Source organism: Oncorhynchus mykiss, chromosome 14, assembly GCF_057628025.1.
Source record: "Oncorhynchus mykiss isolate SJ-2025 chromosome 14, ASM5762802v1, whole genome shotgun sequence".
Lineage (NCBI taxonomy): Eukaryota > Metazoa > Chordata > Actinopteri > Salmoniformes > Salmonidae > Oncorhynchus > Oncorhynchus mykiss.
Window position 1 is genome coordinate 31,503,639 of NC_143035.1, and position 25,452 is coordinate 31,529,090.

Sequence of the window (25,452 nt, forward strand, 5' to 3'; positions counted from 1 at the left end):
ATTCAAACTCTAACCCCCGACCCTACACTAGTCTAATTCAAACTCTAACCCCCGACCCTACACTAGTCTAATTCAAACTCTACCCCCCGACCCTACACTGTAGTCTAATTCAAACTCTACCCCCGACCCTACACTAGTCTAATTCAAACTCTACCCCCGACCCTACACTAGTCTAATTCAAACTCTAACCCCGACCCAACACTAGTCTAATTCAAACTCTAACCCCGACCCTACACTGTAGTCTAATTCAAACTCTATCCCCGACCCTACAATAGTCTAATTCAAACTCTACCCCCGACCCAACACTAGTCTAATTCAAACTCTACCCCCCGACCCTACACTGTAGTCTAATTCAAACTCTATCCCCGACCCTACACTAGTCTAATTCAAACTCTAACCCCCGACCCTGCACTGGAGTCTAATTCAAACTCTAACCCCCGACCCTACACTAGTCTAATTCAAACTCTAACCCCCGACCCTACACTGTAGTCTAATTCAAACTCTACCCCCGACCCTACACTAGTCTAATTCAAACTCTACCCCCGACCCTACACTGTAGTCTAATTCAAACTCTACCCCCGACCCTACACTGTAGTCTAATTCAAACTCTACCCCCGACCCTACACTAGTCTAATTCAAACTCTAACCCCTGACCCAACACTAGTCTAATTCAAACTCTACCCCCCGACCCAACACTAGTCTAATTCAAACTCTAACCCCCGACCCTACACTAGTCTAATTCAAACTCTAACCCCCGACCCTACACTTGTCTAATTCAAACTCTAACCCCCGACCCTACACTAGTCTAATTCAAACTCTAACCCCCGACCCTACACTAGTCTAATTCAAACTCTAACCCCCGACCCTACACTAGTCTAATTCAAACTCTAACCCCCGACCCTACACTGTAGTCTAATTCAAACTCTATCCCCGACCCAACACTAGTCTAATTCAAACTCTAACCCCTGACCCTACACTAGTCTAATTCAAACTCTAACCCCCGACCCTACACTAGTCTAATTCAAACTCTAACCCCGACCCAACACTGTAGTCTAATTCAAACTCTAACCCCCGACCCTACACTTTAGTCTAGTTCAAACTCTATCCCCCGACCCTACACTAGTCTAATTCAAACTCTAACCCCCGACCCTACACTGTAGTCTAATTCAAACTCTAACCCCCGACCCTACACTTTAGTCTAATTCAAACTCTATCCCCCGACCCTACACTAGTCTAATTCAAACTCTATCCCCCGACCCTACACTAGTCTAATTCAAACTCTACCCCCCGACCCTACACTGTAGTCTAATTCAAACTCTACCCCCCGACCCTACACTGTAGTCTAATTCAAACTCTATCCCCGACCCTACACTGTAGTCTAATTCAAACTCTACCCCCCGACCCTACACTGTAGTCTAATTCAAACTCTATCCCCGACCCTACACTGTAGTCTTATTCAAACTCTATCCCCGACCCTACACTTTAGTCTAATTCAAACTCTATCCCCCGACCCTACACTAGTCTAATTCAAACTCTACCCCCGACCCTACACTAGTCTAATTCAAACTCTAACCCCGACCCAACACTAGTCTAATTCAAACTCTATCCCCGACCCTACACTAGTCTAATTCAAACTCTAACCCCCGACCCTACACTGTAGTCTAATTCAAACTCTACCCCCGACCCAACACTGTAGTCTAATTCAAACTCTAACCCCGACCCAACACTAGTCTAATTCAAACTCTACCCCCGACACTACACTGTAGTCTAATTCAAACTCTATCCCCGACCCTACACTAGTCTAATTCAAACTCTAACCCCCGACCCTACACTGTAGTCTAACCCCCGACCCTACACTAGTCTAATTCAAACTCTAACCCCCGACCCAACACTAGTCTAATTCAAACTCTAACCCCCGACCCTACACTAGTCTAATTCAAACTCTATCCCCGACCCTACAATGTAGTCTAATTCAAACTCTAACCTCCGACCCAACACTAGTCTAATTCAAACTCTATCCCCGACCCTACAATGTAGTCTAATTCAAACTCTAACCCCGACCCAACACTAGTCTAATTCAAACTCTAACCCCCGACCCTACACTAGTCTAATTCAAACTCTAACCCCGACCCAACACTGTAGTCTAATTCAAACTCTAACCCCCGACCCTACACTTTAGTCTAATTCAAACTCTATCCCCCGACCCTACACTAGTCTAATTCAAACTCTAACCCCCGACCCTACACTGTAGTCTAATTCAAACTCTAACCCCCGACCCTACACTTTAGTCTAATTCAAACTCTATCCCCCGACCCTACACTAGTCTAATTCAAACTCTATCCCCCGACCCTACACTAGTCTAATTCAAACTCTACCCCCCGACCCTACACTGTAGTCTAATTCAAACTCTACCCCCCGACCCTACACTGTAGTCTAATTCAAACTCTATCCCCGACCCTACACTGTAGTCTAATTCAAACTCTACCCCCCGACCCTACACTGTAGTCTAATTCAAACTCTACCCCCCGACCCTACACTGTAGTCTAATTCAAACTCTATCCCCGACCCTACACTGTAGTCTAATTCAAACTCTACCCCCCGACCCTACACTGTAGTCTTATTCAAACTCTATCCCCGACCCTACACTTTAGTCTAATTCAAACTCTATCCCCCGACCCTACACTAGTCTAATTCAAACTCTACCCCCCGACCCTACACTGTAGTCTATTTCAAACTCTACCCCCCGACCCTACACTGTAGTCTAATTCAAACTCTATCCCCGACCCTACACTGTAGTCTAATTCAAACTCTATCCCCGACCCTACACTGTAGTCTAATTCAAACTCTACCCCCGACCCAACACTAGTCTAATTCAAACTCTATCCCCGACCCTACACTGTAGTCTAATTCAAACTCTAACCCCCGACCCTACACTAGTCTAATTCAAACTCTAACCCCCGACCCTACACTAGTCTAATTCAAACTCTACCCCCCGACCCTTCACTGTAGTCTAATTCAAACTCTACCCCCGACCCTACACTAGTCTAATTCAAACTCTAACCCCGACCCAACAATAGTCTAATTCAAACTCTAACCCCTGACCCAACACTAGTCTAATTCAAACTCTACCCCCCGACCCAACACTAGTCTAATTCAAACTCTAACCCCCGACCCTACACTAGTCTAATTCAAACTCTAACCCCCGACCCTACACTTGTCTAATTCAAACTCTAACCCCCGACCCTACACTAGTCTAATTCAAACTCTAACCCCCGACCCTACACTAGTCTAATTCAAACTCTACCCCCGTCCCTACACTGTAGTCTAATTCAAACTCTATCCCCGACCCAACACTAGTCTAATTCAAACTCTAACCCCTGACCCTACACTAGTCTAATTCAAACTCTAACCCCCGACCCTACACTAGTCTAATTCAAACTCTAACCCCGACCCAACACTGTAGTCTAATTCAAACTCTAACCCCCGACCCTACACTTTAGTCTAATTCAAACTCTATCCCCCGACCCTACACTAGTCTAATTCAAACTCTAACCCCCGACCCTACACTGTAGTCTAATTCAAACTCTATCCCCCGACCCTACACTAGTCTAATTCAAACTCTATCCCCCGACCCTACACTAGTCTAATTCAAACTCTACCCCCCGACCCTACACTGTAGTCTAATTCAAACTCTACCCCCCGACCCTACACTAGTCTAATTCAAACTCTATCCCCGACCCTACACTTTAGTCTAATTCAAACTCTATCCCCCGACCCTACACTAGTCTAATTCAAACTCTACCCCCGACCCTACACTAGTCTAATTCAAACTCTAACCCCGACCCAACACTAGTCTAATTCAAACTCTACCCCCGACCCTACACTAGTCTAATTCAAACTCTAACCCCGACCCAACACTAGTCTAATTCAAACTCTACCCCCGACCCAACACTAGTCTAATTCAAACTCTACCCCCGACCCAACACTAGTCTAATTCAAACTCTAACCCCGACCCTACACTGTAGTCTAATTCAAACTCTATCCCCGACCCTACAATAGTCTAATTCAAACTCTAACCCCCGACCCTGCACTGGAGTCTAATTCAAACTCTACCCCCGACCCTACACTGTAGTCTAATTCAAACTCTAACCCCCGACCCTACACTAGTCTAATTCAAACTCTAACCCCCGACCCTACACTGTAGTCTAATTCAAACTCTACCCCCGACCCTACACTAGTCTAATTCAAACTCTACCCCCGACCCTACACTGTAGTCTAATTCAAACTCTACCCCCGACCCTACACTGTAGTCTAATTCAAACTCTACCCCCGACCCTACACTAGTCTAATTCAAACTCTAACCCCTGACCCAACACTAGTCTAATTCAAACTCTACCCCCCGACCCTACACTTGTCTAATTCAAACTCTAACCCCCGACCCTACACTAGTCTAATTCAAACTCTAACCCCCGACCCTAGACTAGTCTAATTCAAACTCTAACCCCCGACCTTACACTAGTCTAATTCAAACTCTAACCCCCGACCCTACACTAGTCTAATTCAAACTCTAACCCCCGACCCTACACTTGTCTAATTCAAACTCTACCCCCGACCCTACACTTTAGTCTAATTCAAACTCTATCCCCCGACCCTACACTAGTCTAATTCAAACTCTAACCCCCGACCCTACACTTGTCTAATTCAAACTCTATCCCCCGACCCTACACTAGTCTAATTCAAACTCTACCCCCCGACCCTACACTAGTCTAATTCAAACTCTACCCCCGACCCAACACTGTAGTCTAATTCAAACTCTATCCCCGACCCTACACTGTAGTCTAATTCAAACTCTAACCCCCGACCCTACACTGTAGTCTAATTCAAACTCTACCCCCGACCCTACACTTTAGTCTAATTCAAACTCTACCCCCGACCCTACACTAGTCTAATTCAAACTCTAACCCCCGACCCTACACTAGTCTAATTCAAACTCTAACCCCCGACCCTACACTTGTCTAATTCAAACTCTAACCCCCGACCCTACACTAGTCTAATTCAAACTCTAACCCCCGACCCTACACTAGTCTAATTCAAACTCTAACCCCCGACCCTACACTAGTCTAATTCAAACTCTAACCCCCGACCCTACACTAGTCTAATTCAAACTCTAACCCCCGACCCTACACTTGTCTAATTGAAACTCTACCCCGACCCTACACTGTAGTCTAATTCAAACTCTACCCCCGACCCTACACTAGTCTAATTCAAACTCTAACCCCCGACCCTACACTAGTCTAATTCAAACTCTACCCCCGACCCAACACTGTAGTCTAATTCAAACTCTACCCCCGACCCAACACTGTAGTCTAATTCAAACTCTAACCCCCGACCCTACACTTGTCTAATTCAAACTCTAACCCCCGACCCAACACTAGTCTAATTCAAACTCTACCCCCCGACCCAACACTAGTCTAATTCAAACTCTAACCCCCGACCCTACACTAGTCTAATTCAAACTCTACCCCCGACCCTACACTGTAGTCTAATTCAAACTCTACCCCCCGACCCTACACTGTAGTCTAATTCAAACTCTAACCCCGACCCTACACTAGTCTAATTCAAACTCTACCCCCGACCCTACACTGTAGTCTAATTCAAACTCTACCCCCCGACCCTACACTGTAGTCTAATTCAAACTCTACCCCCGACCCTACACTAGTCTAATTCAAACTCTATCCCCGACCCTACACTAGTCTAATTCAAACTCTACCCCCGACCCTACACTGTAGTCTAATTCAAACTCTAACCCCCGACCCTACACTTGTCTAATTCAAACTCTAACCCCCGACCCTACACTAGTCTAATTCAAACTCTACCCCCGACCCTACACTGTAGTCTAATTCAAACTCTACCCCCCGACCCTACACTGTAGTCTAATTCAAACTCTAACCCCGACCCTACACTAGTCTAATTCAAACTCTACCCCCGACCCTACACTGTAGTCTAATTCAAACTCTACCCCCCGACCCTACACTGTAGTCTAATTCAAACTCTACCCCCGACCCTACACTAGTCTAATTCAAACTCTACCCCCGACCCTACACTAGTCTAATTCAAACTCTAACCCCCGACCCAACACTGTAGTCTAATTCAAACTCTACCCCCGACCCTACACTAGTCTAATTCAAACTCTACCCCCGACCCTACACTAGTCTAATTCAAACTCTACCCCCGACCCTACACTAGTCTAATTCAAACTCTAACCCCCGACCCTACACTGTAGTCTAATTCAAACTCTAACCCCCGACCCTACACTTTAGTCTAATTCAAACTCTATCCCCCGACCCTACACTAGTCTAATTCAAACTCTATCCCCCGACCCTACACTAGTCTAATTCAAACTCTACCCCCCGACCCTACACTGTAGTCTAATTCAAACTCTACCCCCCGACCCTACACTGTAGTCTAATTCAAACTCTATCCCCGACCCTACACTGTAGTCTAATTCAAACTCTACCCCACGACCCTACACTGTAGTCTAATTCAAACTCTATCCCCGACCCTACACTGTAGTCTAATTCAAACTCTACCCCCCGACCCTACACTGTAGTCTTATTCAAACTCTATCCCCGACCCTACACTTTAGTCTAATTCAAACTCTATCCCCCGACCCTACACTAGTCTAATTCAAACTCTACCCCCCGACCCTACACTGTAGTCTATTTCAAACTCTACCCCCCGACCCTACACTGTAGTCTAATTCAAACTCTATCCCCGACCCTACACTGTAGTCTAATTCAAACTCTATCCCCGACCCTACACTGTAGTCTAATTCAAACTCTACCCCCGACCCAACACTAGTCTAATTCAAACTCTATCCCCGACCCTACACTGTAGTCTAATTCAAACTCTAACCCCCGACCCTACACTAGTCTAATTCAAACTCTACCCCCCGACCCTACACTGTAGTCTATTTCAAACTCTACCCCCCGACCCTACACTGTAGTCTAATTCAAACTCTATCCCCGACCCTACACTGTAGTCTAATTCAAACTCTATCCCCGACCCTACACTGTAGTCTAATTCAAACTCTACCCCCGACCCAACACTAGTCTAATTCAAACTCTAACCCCGACCCAACAATAGTCTAATTCAAACTCTACCCCCGACCCTACACTAGTCTAATTCAAACTCTAACCCCGACCCAACACTAGTCTAATTCAAACTCTACCCCCGACCCAACACTAGTCTAATTCAAACTCTACCCCCGACCCAACACTAGTCTAATTCAAACTCTAACCCCGACCCTACACTGTAGTCTAATTCAAACTCTATCCCCGACCCTACAATAGTCTAATTCAAACTCTACCCCCGACCCAACACTAGTCTAATTCAAACTCTATCCCCCGACCCTACACTGTAGTCTAATTCAAACTCTATCCCCGACCCTACACTAGTCTAATTAAAACTCTAACCCCCGACCCTGCACTGGAGTCTAATTCAAACTCTACCCCCGACCCTACACTGTAGTCTAATTCAAACTCTAACCCCCGACCCTACACTAGTCTAATTCAAACTCTAACCCCCGACCCTACACTAGTCTAATTCAAACTCTAACCCCCGACCCTACACTAGTCTAATTCAAACTCTACCCCCGACCCTACACTGTAGTCTAATTCAAACTCTACCCCCGACCCTACACTGTAGTCTAATTCAAACTCTACCCCCGACCCTACACTAGTCTAATTCAAACTCTAACCCCTGACCCAACACTAGTCTAATTCAAACTCTACCCCCCGACCCAACACTAGTCTAATTCAAACTCTAACCCCCGACCCTACACTAGTCTAATTCAAACTCTAACCCCCGACCCTACACTTGTCTAATTCAAACTCTAACCCCCGACCCTACACTAGTCTAATTCAAACTCTAACCCCCGACCCTACACTAGTCTAATTCAAACTCTAACCCCCGACCCTACACTAGTCTAATTCAAACTCTACCCCCGTCCCTACACTGTAGTCTAATTCAAACTCTATCCCCGACCCAACACTAGTCTAATTCAAACTCTAACCCCTGACCCTACACTAGTCTAATTCAAACTCTAACCCCCGACCCTACAGTAGTCTAATTCAAACTCTAACCCCGACCCAACACTGTAGTCTAATTCAAACTCTAACCCCCGACCCTACACTTTAGTCTAATTCAAACTCTATCCCCCGACCCTACACTAGTCTAATTCAAACTCTAACCCCCGACCCTACACTGTAGTCTAATTCAAACTCTATCCCCCGACCCTACACTAGTCTAATTCAAACTCTATCCCCCGACCCTACACTAGTCTAATTCAAACTCTACCCCCCGACCCTACACTGTAGTCTAATTCAAACTCTACCCCCCGACCCTACACTAGTCTAATTCAAACTCTATCCCCGACCCTACACTTTAGTCTAATTCAAACTCTATCCCCCGACCCTACACTAGTCTAATTCAAACTCTACCCCCGACCCTACACTAGTCTAATTCAAACTCTAACCCCGACCCAACACTAGTCTAATTCAAACTCTACCCCCGACCCTACACTAGTCTAATTCAAACTCTAACCCCGACCCAACACTAGTCTAATTCAAACTCTACCCCCGACCCAACACTAGTCTAATTCAAACTCTACCCCCGACCCAACACTAGTCTAATTCAAACTCTAACCCCGACCCTACACTGTAGTCTAATTCAAACTCTATCCCCGACCCTACAATAGTCTAATTCAAACTCTAACCCCCGACCCTGCACTGGAGTCTAATTCAAACTCTACCCCCGACCCTACACTGTAGTCTAATTCAAACTCTAACCCCCGACCCTACACTAGTCTAATTCAAACTCTAACCCCCGACCCTACACTGTAGTCTAATTCAAACTCTACCCCCGACCCTACACTAGTCTAATTCAAACTCTACCCCCGACCCTACACTGTAGTCTAATTCAAACTCTACCCCCGACCCTACACTGTAGTCTAATTCAAACTCTACCCCCGACCCTACACTAGTCTAATTCAAACTCTAACCCCTGACCCAACACTAGTCTAATTCAAACTCTACCCCCCGACCCTACACTTGTCTAATTCAAACTCTAACCCCCGACCCTACACTAGTCTAATTCAAACTCTAACCCCCGACCCTAGACTAGTCTAATTCAAACTCTAACCCCCGACCTTACACTAGTCTAATTCAAACTCTAACCCCCGACCCTACACTAGTCTAATTCAAACTCTAACCCCCGACCCTACACTTGTCTAATTCAAACTCTACCCCCGACCCTACACTGTAGTCTAATTCAAACTCTACCCCCGACCCTACACTAGTCTAATTCAAACTCTAACCCCCGACCCTACACTTGTCTAATTCAAACTCTATCCCCCGACCCTACACTAGTCTAATTCAAACTCTACCCCCCGACCCTACACTAGTCTAATTCAAACTCTACCCCCGACCCAACACTGTAGTCTAATTCAAACTCTAACCCCCGACCCTACACTGTAGTCTAATTCAAACTCTACCCCCGACCCTACACTTTAGTCTAATTCAAACTCTACCCCCGACCCTACACTAGTCTAATTCAAACTCTAACCCCTGACCCAACACTAGTCTAATTCAAACTCTACCCCCCGACCCAACACTAGTCTAATTCAAACTCTAACCCCCGACCCTACACTAGTCTAATTCAAACTCTAACCCCCGACCCTACACTTGTCTAATTCAAACTCTAACCCCCGACCCTACACTAGTCTAATTCAAACTCTAACCCCCGACCCTACACTAGTCTAATTCAAACTCTAACCCCCGACCCTACACTAGTCTAATTCAAACTCTAACCCCCGACCCTACACTAGTCTAATTCAAACTCTAACCCCCGACCCTACACTTGTCTAATTGAAACTCTACCCCGACCCTACACTGTAGTCTAATTCAAACTCTACCCCCGACCCTACACTAGTCTAATTCAAACTCTAACCCCCGACCCTACACTAGTCTAATTCAAACTCTACCCCCGACCCAACACTGTAGTCTAATTCAAACTCTACCCCCGACCCAACACTGTAGTCTAATTCAAACTCTAACCCCCGACCCTACACTTGTCTAATTCAAACTCTAACCCCCGACCCAACACTAGTCTAATTCAAACTCTACCCCCCGACCCAACACTAGTCTAATTCAAACTCTAACCCCCGACCCTACACTAGTCTAATTCAAACTCTACCCCCGACCCTACACTGTAGTCTAATTCAAACTCTACCCCCCGACCCTACACTGTAGTCTAATTCAAACTCTAACCCCGACCCTACACTAGTCTAATTCAAACTCTACCCCCGACCCTACACTGTAGTCTAATTCAAACTCTACCCCCCGACCCTACACTGTAGTCTAATTCAAACTCTACCCCCGACCCTACACTAGTCTAATTCAAACTCTACCCCCGACCCTACACTAGTCTAATTCAAACTCTAACCCCCGACCCAACACTGTAGTCTAATTCAAACTCTACCCCCGACCCTACACTGTAGTCTAATTCAAACTCTAACCCCCGACCCTACACTTGTCTAATTCAAACTCTAACCCCCGACCCTACACTAGTCTAATTCAAACTCTACCCCCGACCCTACACTGTAGTCTAATTCAAACTCTACCCCCCGACCCTACACTGTAGTCTAATTCAAACTCTAACCCCGACCCTACACTAGTCTAATTCAAACTCTACCCCCGACCCTACACTGTAGTCTAATTCAAACTCTACCCCCCGACCCTACACTGTAGTCTAATTCAAACTCTACCCCCGACCCTACACTAGTCTAATTCAAACTCTACCCCCGACCCTACACTAGTCTAATTCAAACTCTAACCCCCGACCCAACACTGTAGTCTAATTCAAACTCTACCCCCGACCCTACACTAGTCTAATTCAAACTCTACCCCCGACCCTACACTAGTCTAATTCAAACTCTACCCCCGACCCTACACTAGTCTAATTCAAACTCTAACCCCCGACCCTACACTGTAGTCTAATTCAAACTCTATCCCCGACCCTACACTGTAGTCTAATTCAAACTCTATCCCCGACCCTACACTGTAGTCTAATTCAAACTCTATCCCCGACCCTACACTGTAGTCTAATTCAAACTCTAACCCCCGACCCTACACTGTAGTCTAATTCAAACTCTACCCCCGACCCTACACTAGTCTAATTCAAACTCTACCCCCCGACCCTACACTAGTCTAATTCAAACTCTACCCCCGACCCTACACTAGTCTAATTCAAACTCTACCCCCGACCCTACACTTGTCTAATTCAAACTCTACCCCCGACCCTACACTGTAGTCTAATTCAAACTCTACCCCCCGACCCTACACTGTAGTCTAATTCAAACTCTAACCCCGACCCTACACTAGTCTAATTCAAACTCTACCCCCGACCCTACACTGTAGTCTAATTCAAACTCTACCCCCCGACCCTACACTGTAGTCTAATTCAAACTCTACCCCCGACCCTACACTAGTCTAATTCAAACTCTACCCCCGACCCTACACTAGTCTAATTCAAACTCTAACCCCCGACCCAACACTGTAGTCTAATTCAAACTCTACCCCCGACCCTACACTGTAGTCTAATTCAAACTCTAACCCCCGACCCTACACTTGTCTAATTCAAACTCTAACCCCCGACCCTACACTAGTCTAATTCAAACTCTACCCCCGACCCTACACTGTAGTCTAATTCAAACTCTACCCCCCGACCCTACACTGTAGTCTAATTCAAACTCTAACCCCGACCCTACACTAGTCTAATTCAAACTCTACCCCCGACCCTACACTGTAGTCTAATTCAAACTCTACCCCCCGACCCTACACTGTAGTCTAATTCAAACTCTACCCCCGACCCTACACTAGTCTAATTCAAACTCTACCCCCGACCCTACACTAGTCTAATTCAAACTCTAACCCCCGACCCAACACTGTAGTCTAATTCAAACTCTACCCCCGACCCTACACTAGTCTAATTCAAACTCTACCCCCGACCCTACACTAGTCTAATTCAAACTCTACCCCCGACCCTACACTAGTCTAATTCAAACTCTAACCCCCGACCCTACACTGTAGTCTAATTCAAACTCTATCCCCGACCCTACACTGTAGTCTAATTCAAACTCTATCCCCGACCCTACACTGTAGTCTAATTCAAACTCTATCCCCGACCCTACACTGTAGTCTAATTCAAACTCTAACCCCCGACCCTACACTGTAGTCTAATTCAAACTCTATCCCGACCCAACACTGTAGTCTAATTCAAACTCTACCCCCGACCCTACACTAGTCTAATTCAAACTCTACCCCCGACCCTACACTAGTCTAATTCAAACTCTACCCCCGACCCTACACTTGTCTAATTCAAACTCTACCCCCGACCCTACACTGTAGTCTAATTCAAACTCTACCCCCGACCCTACACTTGTCTAATTCAAACTCTACCCCCGACCCTACACTTGTCTAATTCAAACTCTACCCCCGACCCTACACTTGTCTAATTCAAACTCTACCCCCGACCCTACACTTGTCTAATTCAAACTCTACCCCCGACCCTACACTTGTCTAATTCAAACTCTACCCCCGACCCTACACTAGTCTAATTCAAACTCTACCCCCGACCCTACACTGTAGTCTAATTCAAACTCTACCCCCGACCCTACACTAGTCTAATTCAAACTCTACCCCCGACCCTACACTTGTCTAATTCAAACTCTACCCCCGACCCAACACTAGTCTAATTCAAACTCTAACCCCCGACCCAACACTAGTCTAATTCAAACTCTAACCCCCGACCCTACACTGTAGTCTAATTCAAACTCTACCCCCGACCCTACACTAGTCTAATTCAAACTCTAACCCCTGACCCAACACTAGTCTAATTCAAACTCTAACCCCGACCCTACACTGTAGTCTAATTCAAACTCTACCCCCGACCCTACACTGTAGTCTAATTCAAACTCTAACCCCTGACCCAACACTAGTCTAATTCAAACTCTAACCCCGATCCTACACTGTAGTCTAATTCAAACTCTACCCCCGACCCTACACTGTAGTCTAATTCAAACTCTAACCCCTGACCCAACACTAGTCTAATTCAAACTCTAACCCCGACCCTACACTGTAGTCTAATTCAAACTCTACCCCCGACCCAACACTGTAGTCTAATTCAAACTCTACCCCCGACCCTACACTGTAGTCTAATTCAATCTCTAACCCCCGACCCTACACTAGTCTAATTCAAACTCTAACCCCCGACCCAACACTAGTCGAATTCAAACTCTAACCCCCGACCCAACACTGTAGTCTAATTCAAACTCTACCCCCGACCCTACACTGTAGTCTAATTCAAACTCTAACCCCCGACCCAACACTAGTCTAATTCAAACTCTAACCCCCGACCCTACACTGTAGTCTAATTCAAACTCTAACCCCCGACCCAACACTAGTCTAATTCAAACTCTAACCCCCGACCCAACACTAGTCTAATTCAAACTCTAACCCCCGACCCTACACTGTAGTCTAATTCAATCTCTAACCCCCGACCCTACACTGTAGTCTAATTCAATCTCTAACCCCCGACCCTACACTGTAGTCTAATTCAATCTCTAACCCCCGACCCTACACTAGTCTAATTCAAACTCTATCCCCGACCCTACACTGTAGTCTAATTCAATCTCTAACCCCCGACCCTACACTGTAGTCTAATTCAATCTCTAACCCCCGACCCTACACTGTCGTCTAATTCAATCTCTAACCCCCGACCCTACACTGTAGTCTAATTCAATCTCTAACCCCCGACCCTACACTGTAGTCTAATTCAATCTCTAACCCCCGACCCTACACTGTAGTCTAATTCAATCTCTAACCCCCGACCCTACACTGTAGTCTAATTCAATCTCTAACCCCCGACCCTACACTAGTCTAATTCAAACTCTAACCCCCGACCCTACACTGTAGTCTAATTCAATCTCTAACCCCCGACCCTACACTGTAGTCTAATTCAAACTCTATCCCCGACCCAACACTAGTCTAATTCAAACTCTAACCCCGACCCTACACTGTAGTCTAATTCAAACTCTACCCCCGACCCTACACTAGTCTAATTCAAACTCTACCCCCCGACCCTACACTAGTCTAATTCAAACTCTACCCCCGACCCTACACTAGTCTAATTCAAACTCTACCCCCGACCCTACACTAGTCTAATTCAAACTCTACCCCCGACCCAACACTGTAGTCTAATTCAAACTCTAACCCCGACCCAACACTAGTCTAATTCAAACTCTACCCCCGACCCTACACTAGTCTAATTCAAACTCTATCCCCGACCCTACACTGTAGTCTAATTCAATCTCTAACCCCCGACCCTACACTGTAGTCTAATTCAAACTCTACCCCCGACCCTACACTGTAGTCTAATTCAATCTCTATCCCCGACCCTACACTGTAGTCTAATTCAAACTCTACCCCCGACCCAACACTGTAGTCTAATTCAATCTCTAACCCCCGACCCTACACTGTAGTCTAATTCAATCTCTAACCCCCGACCCTACACTGTAGTCTAATTCAAACTCTAACCCCCGACCCTACACTGTAGTCTAATTCAAACTCTACCCCCGACCCAACACTAGTCTAATTCAAACTCTAACCCCGACCCTACACTAGTCTAATTCAAACTCTACCCCCCGACCCTACACTAGTCTAATTCAAACTCTACCCCCCGACCCTACACTAGTCTAATTCAAACTCTAACCCCGACCCCAACACTGTAGTCTAATTCAAACTCTAAACCCCGACCCTACACTGTAGTCTAATTCAAACTCTAACCCCCGACCCTACACTAGTCTAATTCAAACTCTCACCCCCGACCCAACACTAGTCTAATTCAAACTCTATCCCCCGACCCAACACTAGTCTAATTCAATCTCTAACCCCCGACCCTACACTGTAGTCTAATTCAAACTCTCACCCCCGACCCAACACTAGTCTAATTCAAACTCTCACCCCCGACCCAACACTAGTCTAATTCAATCTCTAACCCCCGACCCTACACTGTAGTCTAATTCAATCTCTAACCCCCGACCCAACACTAGTCTAATTCAAACTCTACCCCCCGACCCTACACTAGTCTAATTCAAACTCTACCCCCCGACCCTACACTAGTCTAATTCAAACTCTAACCCCGACCCTACACTGTAGTCTAATTCAAACTCTACCCCCGACCCTACACTGTAGTCTAATTCAAACTCTAACCCCCGACCCTACACTGTAGTCTAATTCAAACTCTACCCCCGACCCTACACTGTAGTCTAATTCAAAGCACTGTGCAGTACAATGACAGCTGTGAAATATCAAATGCATAACACTGCAAGACGTCTCTAAAACATATTTCCCGACTCCCTCCCTCTTCTTCTAGCACTTGGAGGCGTTGCTGCGTCAGATCAGGGAGATCGTGGAGAAACACACAGACACAGAGGTGCTGGAGGCATGCTCGAAGACCTACCACGCTCTCTGTAACGAGGAGTTCACCATCTTTAACAGAGTGGACATCGCCAGGTCACAGCTTCTGGATGAAATGGTGGACAAATTCAACAGACTGCTGGAAGACTTCTTACAAGAGGTGAGAGGGGGAGTGATGAGGGAATGGGAGAGTGAACCGGTGCACAATCAACAGACAGCTAAAGGACTGCCTACAAGGGGTGAGAGGGGGAGGGATGAGGGAATGGGAGAGTGAACCGGTGCACAATCAACAGACAGTTAAAGGACTGCCTACAAGAGGTGAGAGGGGGAGGGATGAGGGAATGGGAGAGTGAACCGGTGCACAATCAACAGACAGCTAAAGGACTGCCTACAAGGGGTGAGAGGGGGAGGGATGAGGGAATGGGAGAGTGAACCGGTGCACAATCAACAGACAGCTAAAGGACTGCCTACAGGGGGTGAGAGGGGGAGGGATGAGGGAATGGGAGAGTGAACCGGTGCACAATCAACAGACAGCTAAAGGACTGCCTACAAGGGGTGAGAGGGGGAGGGATGAGGGAATGGGAGAGTGAACCGGTGCACAATCAACAGACAGTTAAAGGACTGCCTACAAGGGGTGAGAGGGGGAGTGATGAGGGAATGGGAGAGTGAACCGGTGCACAATCAACAGACAGCTAAAGGACTGCCTACAAGGGGTGAGAGGGGGAGGGATGAGGGAATGGGAGAGTGAACCGGTGCACAATCAACAGACAGTTAAAGGACTGCCTACAAGGGGTGAGAGGGGGAGGGATGAGGGAATGGGAGAGTGAACCGGTGCACAATCAACAGACAGCTAAAGGACTGCCTACAAGGGGTGAGAGGGGGAGTGATGAGGGAATGGGAGAGTGAACCGGTGCACAATCAACAGACAGCTAAAGGACTGCCTACAAGGGGTGAGAGGGGGAGGGATGAGGGAATGGGAGAGTGAACCGGTGCACAATCAACAGACAGCTAAAGGACTGCCTACAAGGGGTGAGAGGGGGAGGGATGAGGGAATGGGAGAGTGAACCGGTGCACAATCAACAGACAGTTAAAGGACTGCCTACAAGGGGTGAGAGGGGGAGGGATGAGGGAATGGGAGAGTGAACCGGTGCACAATCAACAGACAGCTAAAGGACTGCCTACAAGGGGTGAGAGGGGGAGGGATGAGGGAATGGGAGAGTGAACCGGTGCACAATCAACAGACAGTTAAAGGACTGCCTACAGGGGGTGAGAGGGGGAGTGATGAGGGAATGGGAGAGTGAACCGGTGCACAATCAACAGACAGCTAAAGGACTGCCTACAAGGGGTGAGAGGGGATTGGAGGAGAGCGCTCAGAGTGAGAAAGCTGTTTGGGCCAGAGGGACTTTCTACCACCAGTCTTCATTTTACATAAATTAGGGGGAGTGGACCAGTTTGTGTGTGGTTGATACTGACACTGGTGTGTCTCTGTGTGTGGTTGATACTGACACTGGTGTGTCTCTGTGTGGTTGATACTGACACTGGTGTGTCTCTGTGTGGTTGATACTGACACTGGTCTGTCTCTGTGTGTGGTTGATACTGACACTGGTGTGTCTCTGTGTGGTTGATACTGACACTGGTGTGTCTCTGTGTGTGGTTGATACTGACACTGGTGTGTCTGTGTGTGGTTGATACTGACACTGGTGTGTCTCTGTGTGTGGTTGATACTGACACTGGTCTGTCTCTGTGTGTGGTTGATACTGACACTGGTGTGTCTCTGTGTGGTTGATACTGACACTGGTGTGTCTCTGTGTGTGGTTGATACTGACACTGGTGTGTCTCTGTGTGGTTGATACTGACACTGGTCTGTCTCTGTGTGTGATTGATTCTGACACTGGTCTGTCTCTGTCTGTGTGGTTGATTCTGACACTGGTCTGTCTGTCTGTGTGGTTGATACTGACACTGGTCTGTCTCTGTCTGTGTGGTTGATACTGACACTGGTCTGTCTTTGTGTGTGGTTGATTCTGACACTGGTCTGTCTCTGCGTGTGGTTGATTCTGACACTGGTCTGTCTCTGTGTGTGGTTGACACTGGTCTGTCTCTGTGTGTGGTTGACACTGGTCTGTCTCTGTGTTTAGGGTGAGGAGCCTGATGATGATGATGCCTACCAGGTCCTGTCTACTCTCAAGAGAATCACAGCATTCCACAAGTAAAGAACTCTCTGTCTCTCGCTGTCTCTTCTCTCGCTGTCTGTCTCTCCCTCCTCGCTGTCTCTCTTCTCTCGCTGTCTGTGTCTCCCTCCTCGCTGTCTCTCTTCTCTCGCTGTCTGTGTCTCCCTCCTCGCTGTCTCTGTCTGTCTCGCTGTCTGTCTCGCCCTCCTCGCTGTCTCTCTTCTCTCGCTGTCCTCTGTCTCTGGCTCCTGACGTTCTTAACTCTCTTCCCCCAGTGCCCATGACCTGTCCCAGTGGGACCTGTTCAGCAGTAACTTCAAGTTGCTCAACACGGGCATTGAGAACGGAGACATGCCAGAGCAGATAGTGGTCCATGCTCTACAGTGTACCCACTACGTTGTCCTGTGGTACTTGGCCAAGGTCTCGGAGGGCAGCCACAGAAAGGTATGCAGCTGGCTGGCAGCTCAGAACCTTCTCATTCATTTGTGTGTTATCTGGTAGCTAGGAAAATGGCATTGGGGAGCCAGTGAAGGTTTACACAGCAGATCTGTTGACAGTTCACTCGTGTTGTATGTAATCTCGGAGGATGTGTGTTGATCACGTAATCCTGTTTTTGTAGGAGGAGCTGGTGAGCCTGAGGAAACAGATGCGGATGTTCTGTCTGATGTGTCAACGTTACCTCACCAACGTCAACACAACCGTCAAGGAACAGGTACTGACTGTCCTGTAGCAGCTATTCACGTCCTACTGATTTTAAATCTGGTTATTTTCAAACCTGAAATTCCCAGAATCCCTGTGCCACCCTATTGAGATGAGGAAGACGTGACCAAGGAGGCAGACCGCTGATAACCAACAGTCCATCTCCTCTCTCTCTCCCAGGCGTTCACCATCCTGTGTGATGTGTTGCTGGTCTTTAGTCATCAGATGGTCTCAGGAGGCAGACCACTGATAACCAACAGTCCATCTGCTCTCTTTCCACCAGGCGTTCACCATCCTGTGTGATGTGTTGCTGGTCTTTAGTCATCAGATGGTATCGGGAGGCAGAGAGCAGCTGGAGCCGCTGGTCTACAGTCCTGATGACTCGTTACAGACAGAACTACTGTCCTTCATACTGCACCATGTGTTTATAGACCAGGACGATGACAACGGCAGCACAGGTACACACACTGCTAACCACACACACTGCTAACCACACATACCGCTACAGTCTTTTCTAGTAGGTTGCTTATTTTCACTTGAAAATAGCTCTTGTTGGTTAGCGATGGCCAAAGGAGACCCTGCTAAGTGAATGACGTTACCGTCTGGCCCTGTGATGTGTGTGTGCCCGGCTTTACCTCTAGATAAGAGCTCTGTGACTGGCTGTGTAACTGTTTATCTGTTGTATCTACAGATGGCCAGCAGGATGACGAGGCAGCGAAGATAGAAGCTCTTCACAAGAGACGTAACCTCCTGGCGGCCTACTGTAAACTTATCATCTATAACGTAGTAGAGATGAACACTGGCGCTGACATCTTTAAGCAGTACATGAGGGTGAGAATGGAGAAACGCTTTACACGGACCAGAGAAATAGGCTCTTTAGAAAGGACCTCTAACCCTGGCAATTTGACTGTTAAACTCATGGATACACTCGGAATGGTCATCAGCCCACACAGTATGCCATCGTTGAGTTGAATAGGGAAGCCCGTTCCATAGATGATATGGTTATCACTTCTCCTTGCCTACGACACTCGTTAAACACCAGATCAATACCGGAGTCATCCCATGTACGGCTTGGTTGCAAATCATCACAAGTCCTTGTTTTTTTTCCCCTTTAAGAGAGACTGACTTGTGGTTGAACTGTCTTCCTCTCTCTAGTATTATAATGACTATGGTGACATCATCAAGGAGACCATGTCAAAGACCAGACAGATAGACAAGATCCAATGTGCCAAGACACTCATCCTCAGTCTACAACAGGTGGGTTACACACACACTGTTGTTTTAGTCAAGCTAGATCTCCTGATCTCCAGACTGCAGGCCAGCCTTTGTGGAACCAATCAGATTGAAAGAACCATGTCTTTATTCCACACATTTATTCACCCTTCCCCGTCTTGCCCTCTCTGCCCCCTCTTGCCCTCTCTGCCCCCTCTTGCCCTCTCTGCCCCCTCTTGCCCTCTCTGCCCCTTCTTGCCCTCTCTGCCCCTTCTTGCCCTCTCTGCCCCGTCTTGCCCTCTCTGCCCCCGTCTTGCCCTCTCTGCCCCCGTCTTGCCCTCTCTGCCCCCGTCTTGCCCTCTCTGCCCCCGTCTTGCCCTCTCTGCCCCCGTCTTGCCCTCTCTGCCCCCGTCTTGCCCTCTCTGCCCCCGTCTTGCCCTCTCTGCCCCCGTCTTGCCCTCTCTGCCCCCGTCTTGCCCTCTCTGCCCCCGTCTTGCCCTCTCTGCCCCCGTCTTGCTCTCTCTGCCCCGTCTTGCCCTCTCTGCCCCGTCTCCTCCAGTTGTTCCATGAGATGTTGTCAGAGTTGGGGACAGGATTTGACCGCTCGTCCTCGGCGTTCTGTGGGATCAAGGAGCTGGCCAGACGTTTCTCTCTCACCTTCGGTCTGGACCAGGTCAAAACGCGAGATGCTATCGCCATGCTGCACAAGTCAGTCTCTTCTGATCTCTTTCTCCGTAGCTTTATTGTACACAAGACTGACATAACCAGCATATAAGACAGCTTTTTAATATGATTAGAATTACTGAACATGATTAACATATGATGAATGTGAGCTATGTATAGGACTAGTTAATTTATCTATCTACATATGCTGTTAGATACCTCCCATTTTTCTGATCTAAAATTGTCTCCCTCTACTCTCACTCCCCTCTCCCTACCTCTTCTCTCTCGCTCTCTTCCCCCCCAGGGATGGTATAGAGTTTGCGTTTAAGGAGCCCAGTCCACAGGGAGAGGGCAACCCTCCTCTTCACCTGGCCTTCCTAGACATCCTCTCTGAGTTTTCCTCCAAACTAATGAGGCAGGACAAGAGGACTGTGTGAGTACACACCTCTGCCTCCTAATCAGACACGTGTGTGTGTGGTAACTGATGTCTGTAAGTGATGACTCGTATGAAATGTCATGAAGCAGGATAAGAGGACTGTGTCCCCTCCCAGACACATGACCATAAGGACCTTCCAAATGACTTTGTTTAATTGTGTGTATGTATATATACTGAACAAAAATATAAACACAACCATTTCAAAGTTACAGTTCATATAAGGTTATCTGTCAATTTAAAGAAATAAACGAGGCCCTAATCTATGGATTTCACATGACTGGGAGGCCCCTTGGGAGCCAGGCCCAGCTAGTCAGAATGAGTTTTTCCCATTAAAAGGGCTTTATTACAGACAGAAATACTCCTCAGTTTCATCAGCTGTCCAGGTGGCTGGTCCCAGATGATCCCACAGGTGAAGAAGCCAGATGTGGAGGTTCTGGGCTGGTGTGGTTACACGTGTCTGCTGTTGTGAGGCCAGTTGGATATACTGCCAAATTCTTGAAAATAACATGTTCGAGAAATTCAATTTTCTGGCAACAGCTCTGGTTGACATTCCTGCAGTCAGCATGTCAATTACACGCTCCCTCAACGTGAGACATCTGTGGCATTGTGTTCTGACAAAACTGCACATTTTAGTAGTCTGTCCCCAGCACAAGGTGCACCTGTGTAATGATCATGCTGTTTAATCCGCTTCTTGACATGCCACACCTGTCAGGTGGATGGATTATCTTGGAAAAAGAGAAATGCTCACTAACAGGAATGTAAACAAATTTGAGAGAAATAAGCTTTTTGTTCTGGGATCTTTTATTTCAGCTCATGAAACCTGGGACGAACACTTTATGTTGCGTTTAATGGTTTTGTTCAGTGTGTGTTTGTGTGTAACATCTCTCCTGTCTCCCCTGTAGTCACATGTATCTGGAGAGGTTCATGACCTTCCAGATGGCCCTCCAGAGAGACGACTGCTGGCTACCGCTCATCTCCTACAGGAACTCCCTGCAGGCTGGCGGGGACGATGACACCATGTCTGTTGTCTCCGGCTACTCCTCCAGAGGGTCGTCGGTCAGATCCAAGAAGACCAAGGCTGCTACTCCCACTGCTACCGTCGCTGCAGCTAAGAGGAAACTCCCTGAAGGTAGCTCCAGAACCAGGGTCTGGAAGTCGGACTGTAGTCACTACATGGCCATGTTAGAGTGGTGTGTGTGTTTAACAGTGTGTGTTCTGTCTAGCTGAGGAGAGCAGTAGCAGCAGTGCAGATATGTCGTGGCAGCACCAGAGCATGCAGACGCCCGTGATGATGCCCTCCCCCCACCTCACCTCTACCATGATGAGAGGACCAGGGGACATGAGGGAGGAGGCCAAACGGGGGAGAGACGACAGCTACATGGGAGTGTACGCCCTCCCTTCAGACTCCCAGCAGCATCCTCACCCTCACACACTCCCCCAAACCCCTCAACTCCACCAGACACCCATCGACTACAAGTAAGATTCTTTCTCCTCTCTCTGTCAACGTATACCTACCTGAACCACCAGTGGGGTTATTTAACTTACTGATGTCTGTGTTTGTAGTACCCAGGTGACGTGGATGCTGGCTCAGAGGCAGCAGGAGGAGGTTCGTCAGCAGCAGGAGAGAGCCATGAACTACGCCAAGCTCAGAACCAACCTGCAACAGGCCATGTAAGAATACATACACACATATACCCATCCCTCCCTAACCCTGAGCTCAGGACCAACCTGCAACAGGCCATGTAAGAATACACACACAAACACACACCCATCCCTCCCTAACCCTGAGCTCAGGACCAACCTGCAACAGGCCATGTAAGAATACACACACAAACACACACCCATCCCTCCCTAACCCTGAGCTCAGGACCAACCTGCAACAGGCCATGTAAGAGCTACTTCCTTAACATATCTCTTTGTGGACTAACCATTTGTACTAATTATGGTGTGTGTGTGTGTGTGTGTAGTCGGCGTGGTACAGGGCTGATGGAGGAGGATGAGGAGCCTATCGTAGAGGACGTGATGATGTCGTCAGAGGGTCGTATGGAAGACCTCAACGAGGGCATGGACTTTGACACCATGGACATCGACCTGGTGAGACCTTTGACCTTTTACTACAAATATGGCATTTTGTTTATAAAACCTTTACAAGCGAATTATGTGGTGATCCACAAAGATTTCTGTCAAGAAACACTAAATATCCTGTTAAAAAAAATATTTAAAAAATATAAAAGCAACATGTAGAATGTTGGTTTCATGAGCTAAAATAAAAGATCCCAGAAATGTTCCGTAATTTTCTACAATGCCTCAGCTGTCTCAAGTTGAGGGAGTGTGCAATTGGCATGTTGACTGCAGGAATGTCCATCAGAGCTGTTGCCAGAGAATCTAATGTTAATTTCTCTACAATAAGCTACCTCAAACATCATTTTAACCCGGGTGTAAACTACATGACTTTAAAAATCCTAACATCGCTAAACCTCTCACATGAATCTCTCCTGTAGTTTTTTGTCATTGTTCTCCCGACGTAGTGGTGCGCACACTGAACCATGTAGCACGGACGGTAGGTCACACACTACAAGATTCTTCACTTCTTCACTTGGTCGTGAGGATTCTCCATAGCACGCTGTCTCGCCAAAACAATGATGTGATGTAAATTTAAAGTAGTTACAACGATCTGTGGCTCAGAGCAACCTCTTCAGTCAGACATTCACGCTTGCCATACAGAGTTGAAATACAGTGCCTTGCGAAAGTATTCGGCCCCCTTGAACTTTGCGACCTTTTGCCACATTTCAGGCTTCAAACATAAAGATATAAAACTGTATTTTTTTGTGAAGAATCAACAACAAGTGGGACACAATCATGAAGTGGAACGACATTTATTGGATATTTCAAACTCTTTTAACAAATCAAAAACTGAAAAATTGGGCGTGCAAAATTATTCAGAAGCAAACTCTCTCCAGAAGTTCAGTGAGGATCTCTGAATGATCCAATGTTGACCTAAATGACTAATGATGATAAATACAATCCACCTGTGTGTAATCAAGTCTCCGTATAAATGCACCTGCACTGTGATAGTCTCAGAGGTCCGTTAAAAGCGCAGAGAGCATCATGAAGAACAAGGAACACACCAGGCAGGTCCGAGATACCGTTGTGAATAAGTTTAAAGCCGGATTTGGATACAAAAAGATTTCCCAAGCTTTAAACATCCCAAGGAGCACTGTGCAAGCGATAGTTTTGAAATGGAAGGAGTATCAGACCACTGCAAATCTACCAAGACCTGGCCGTCCCTCTAAACTTTCAGCTCATACAAGGAGAAGACTGATCAGAGATGCAGCCAAGAGGCCCATGATCACTCTGGATGAACTGCAGAGATCTACAGCTGAGGTGGGAGACTCTGTCCATAGGACAACAATCAGTTGTATATTGCACAAATCTGGCCTTTATGGAAGAGTGGCAAGAAGAAAGCCATTTCTTAAAGATATCCATAAAAAGTGTTGTTTAAAGTTTGCCATAAGCCACCTGGGAGACACACCAAACATGTGGAAGAAGGTGCTCTGGTCAGATGAAACCAAAATTGAACTTTTTGGCAACAATGCAAAACGTTATGTTTGGCGTAAAAGCAACACAGCTCATCACACTGAACACACCATCCCCACTGTCAAACATGGTGGTGGCAGCATCATGGTTTGGGCCTGCTTTTCTTCAGCAGGGACAGGGAAGATGGTTAAAATTGATGGGAAGATGGATGGAGCCAAATACAGGACCATTCTGGAAGAGAACCTGATGGAGTCTGCAAAAGACCTGAGACTGGGACGGAGATGTGTCTTTCAACAAGACAATGATCCAAAACATAAAGCAAAATCTACAATGGAATGGTTCAAAAATAAACATATCCAGGTGTTAGAATGGCCAAGTCAAAGTCCAGACCTGAATCCAATTGAGAATCTGTGGAAAGAACTGAAAACTGCTGTTCACAAATGCTCTCCATCTAACCTCAATGAGCTCGAGCTGTTTTGCAAGGAGGAATGGAAAAAAATTTCAGTCTCTCGATGTGCAAAACTGATAGAGACATACCCCAAGCGACTTACAGCTGTAATCGCAGCAAAAGTATTAACTTAAGGGGGCTGAATAATTTTGCACGTCCAATTTTTCAGTTTTTGATTTGTTAAAAAAGTTTGAAATATCCAATAAATGTCGTTCCACTTCATGATTGTGTCCCACTTGTTGTTGATTCTTCACAAAAAAATACAGTTTTATATCTTTATGTTTGAAGCCTGAAATGTGGCAAAAGGTCGCAAAGTTCAAGGGGGCCGAATACTTTCGCAAGGCACTGTATATTCATAACAATATTATGAATTGAATAACATTACTTGTGACCTTCAGAGCTGTAACGGTTTGACACTTTGGCTCTGGTTAAAGGCAAGTTCAAACGCATGCTAAACTCAGCAAAAAAAGAAACATCCTCGCACTGTCAACTGCGTTTATTTACAGCACACTTAATATGTGTAAATATTTGCATGAACATAACAACAAGATTCAACAACTGGGAAATAAATTTGACTAACAGAAATGGAATAATGTGTCCCTGAACAAAGGGGAGGTCGAAATCAAAAGTAACCGTCAGTATCTGGTGTGGCCACCAGCTGCATTAAGTACTGCAGTGCATCTCCTCCTCATTGACTGCACCAGATTTGCCAGTTCTTGCTATGAGATTTTACCCCACTCTTCCACCAAGGCA

General features: G+C 46.8%; 1 protein-coding gene across 1 annotated transcript in view; it reads left to right on the top strand.

The window, feature by feature from the left end:
• stag2b (stromal antigen 2b) overlaps nucleotides 1-25,452 on the top strand; it is a 50,783-nt gene that overhangs the window by 16,218 nt on the left and 9,113 nt on the right. The window contains exons 18-30 of the mRNA XM_090198716.1: nucleotides 15,493-15,696; nucleotides 17,672-17,742; nucleotides 17,980-18,148; nucleotides 18,324-18,416; nucleotides 18,687-18,861; nucleotides 19,095-19,234; nucleotides 19,559-19,660; nucleotides 20,175-20,323; nucleotides 20,583-20,711; nucleotides 21,617-21,843; nucleotides 21,938-22,190; nucleotides 22,278-22,385; nucleotides 22,682-22,808. Of these exons, the coding sequence (XP_090054842.1) occupies nucleotides 15,493-15,696; nucleotides 17,672-17,742; nucleotides 17,980-18,148; nucleotides 18,324-18,416; nucleotides 18,687-18,861; nucleotides 19,095-19,234; nucleotides 19,559-19,660; nucleotides 20,175-20,323; nucleotides 20,583-20,711; nucleotides 21,617-21,843; nucleotides 21,938-22,190; nucleotides 22,278-22,385; nucleotides 22,682-22,808 (1,947 nt within the window). The remainder of the gene's footprint in view (nucleotides 1-15,492; nucleotides 15,697-17,671; nucleotides 17,743-17,979; nucleotides 18,149-18,323; nucleotides 18,417-18,686; nucleotides 18,862-19,094; nucleotides 19,235-19,558; nucleotides 19,661-20,174; nucleotides 20,324-20,582; nucleotides 20,712-21,616; nucleotides 21,844-21,937; nucleotides 22,191-22,277; nucleotides 22,386-22,681; nucleotides 22,809-25,452) is intronic.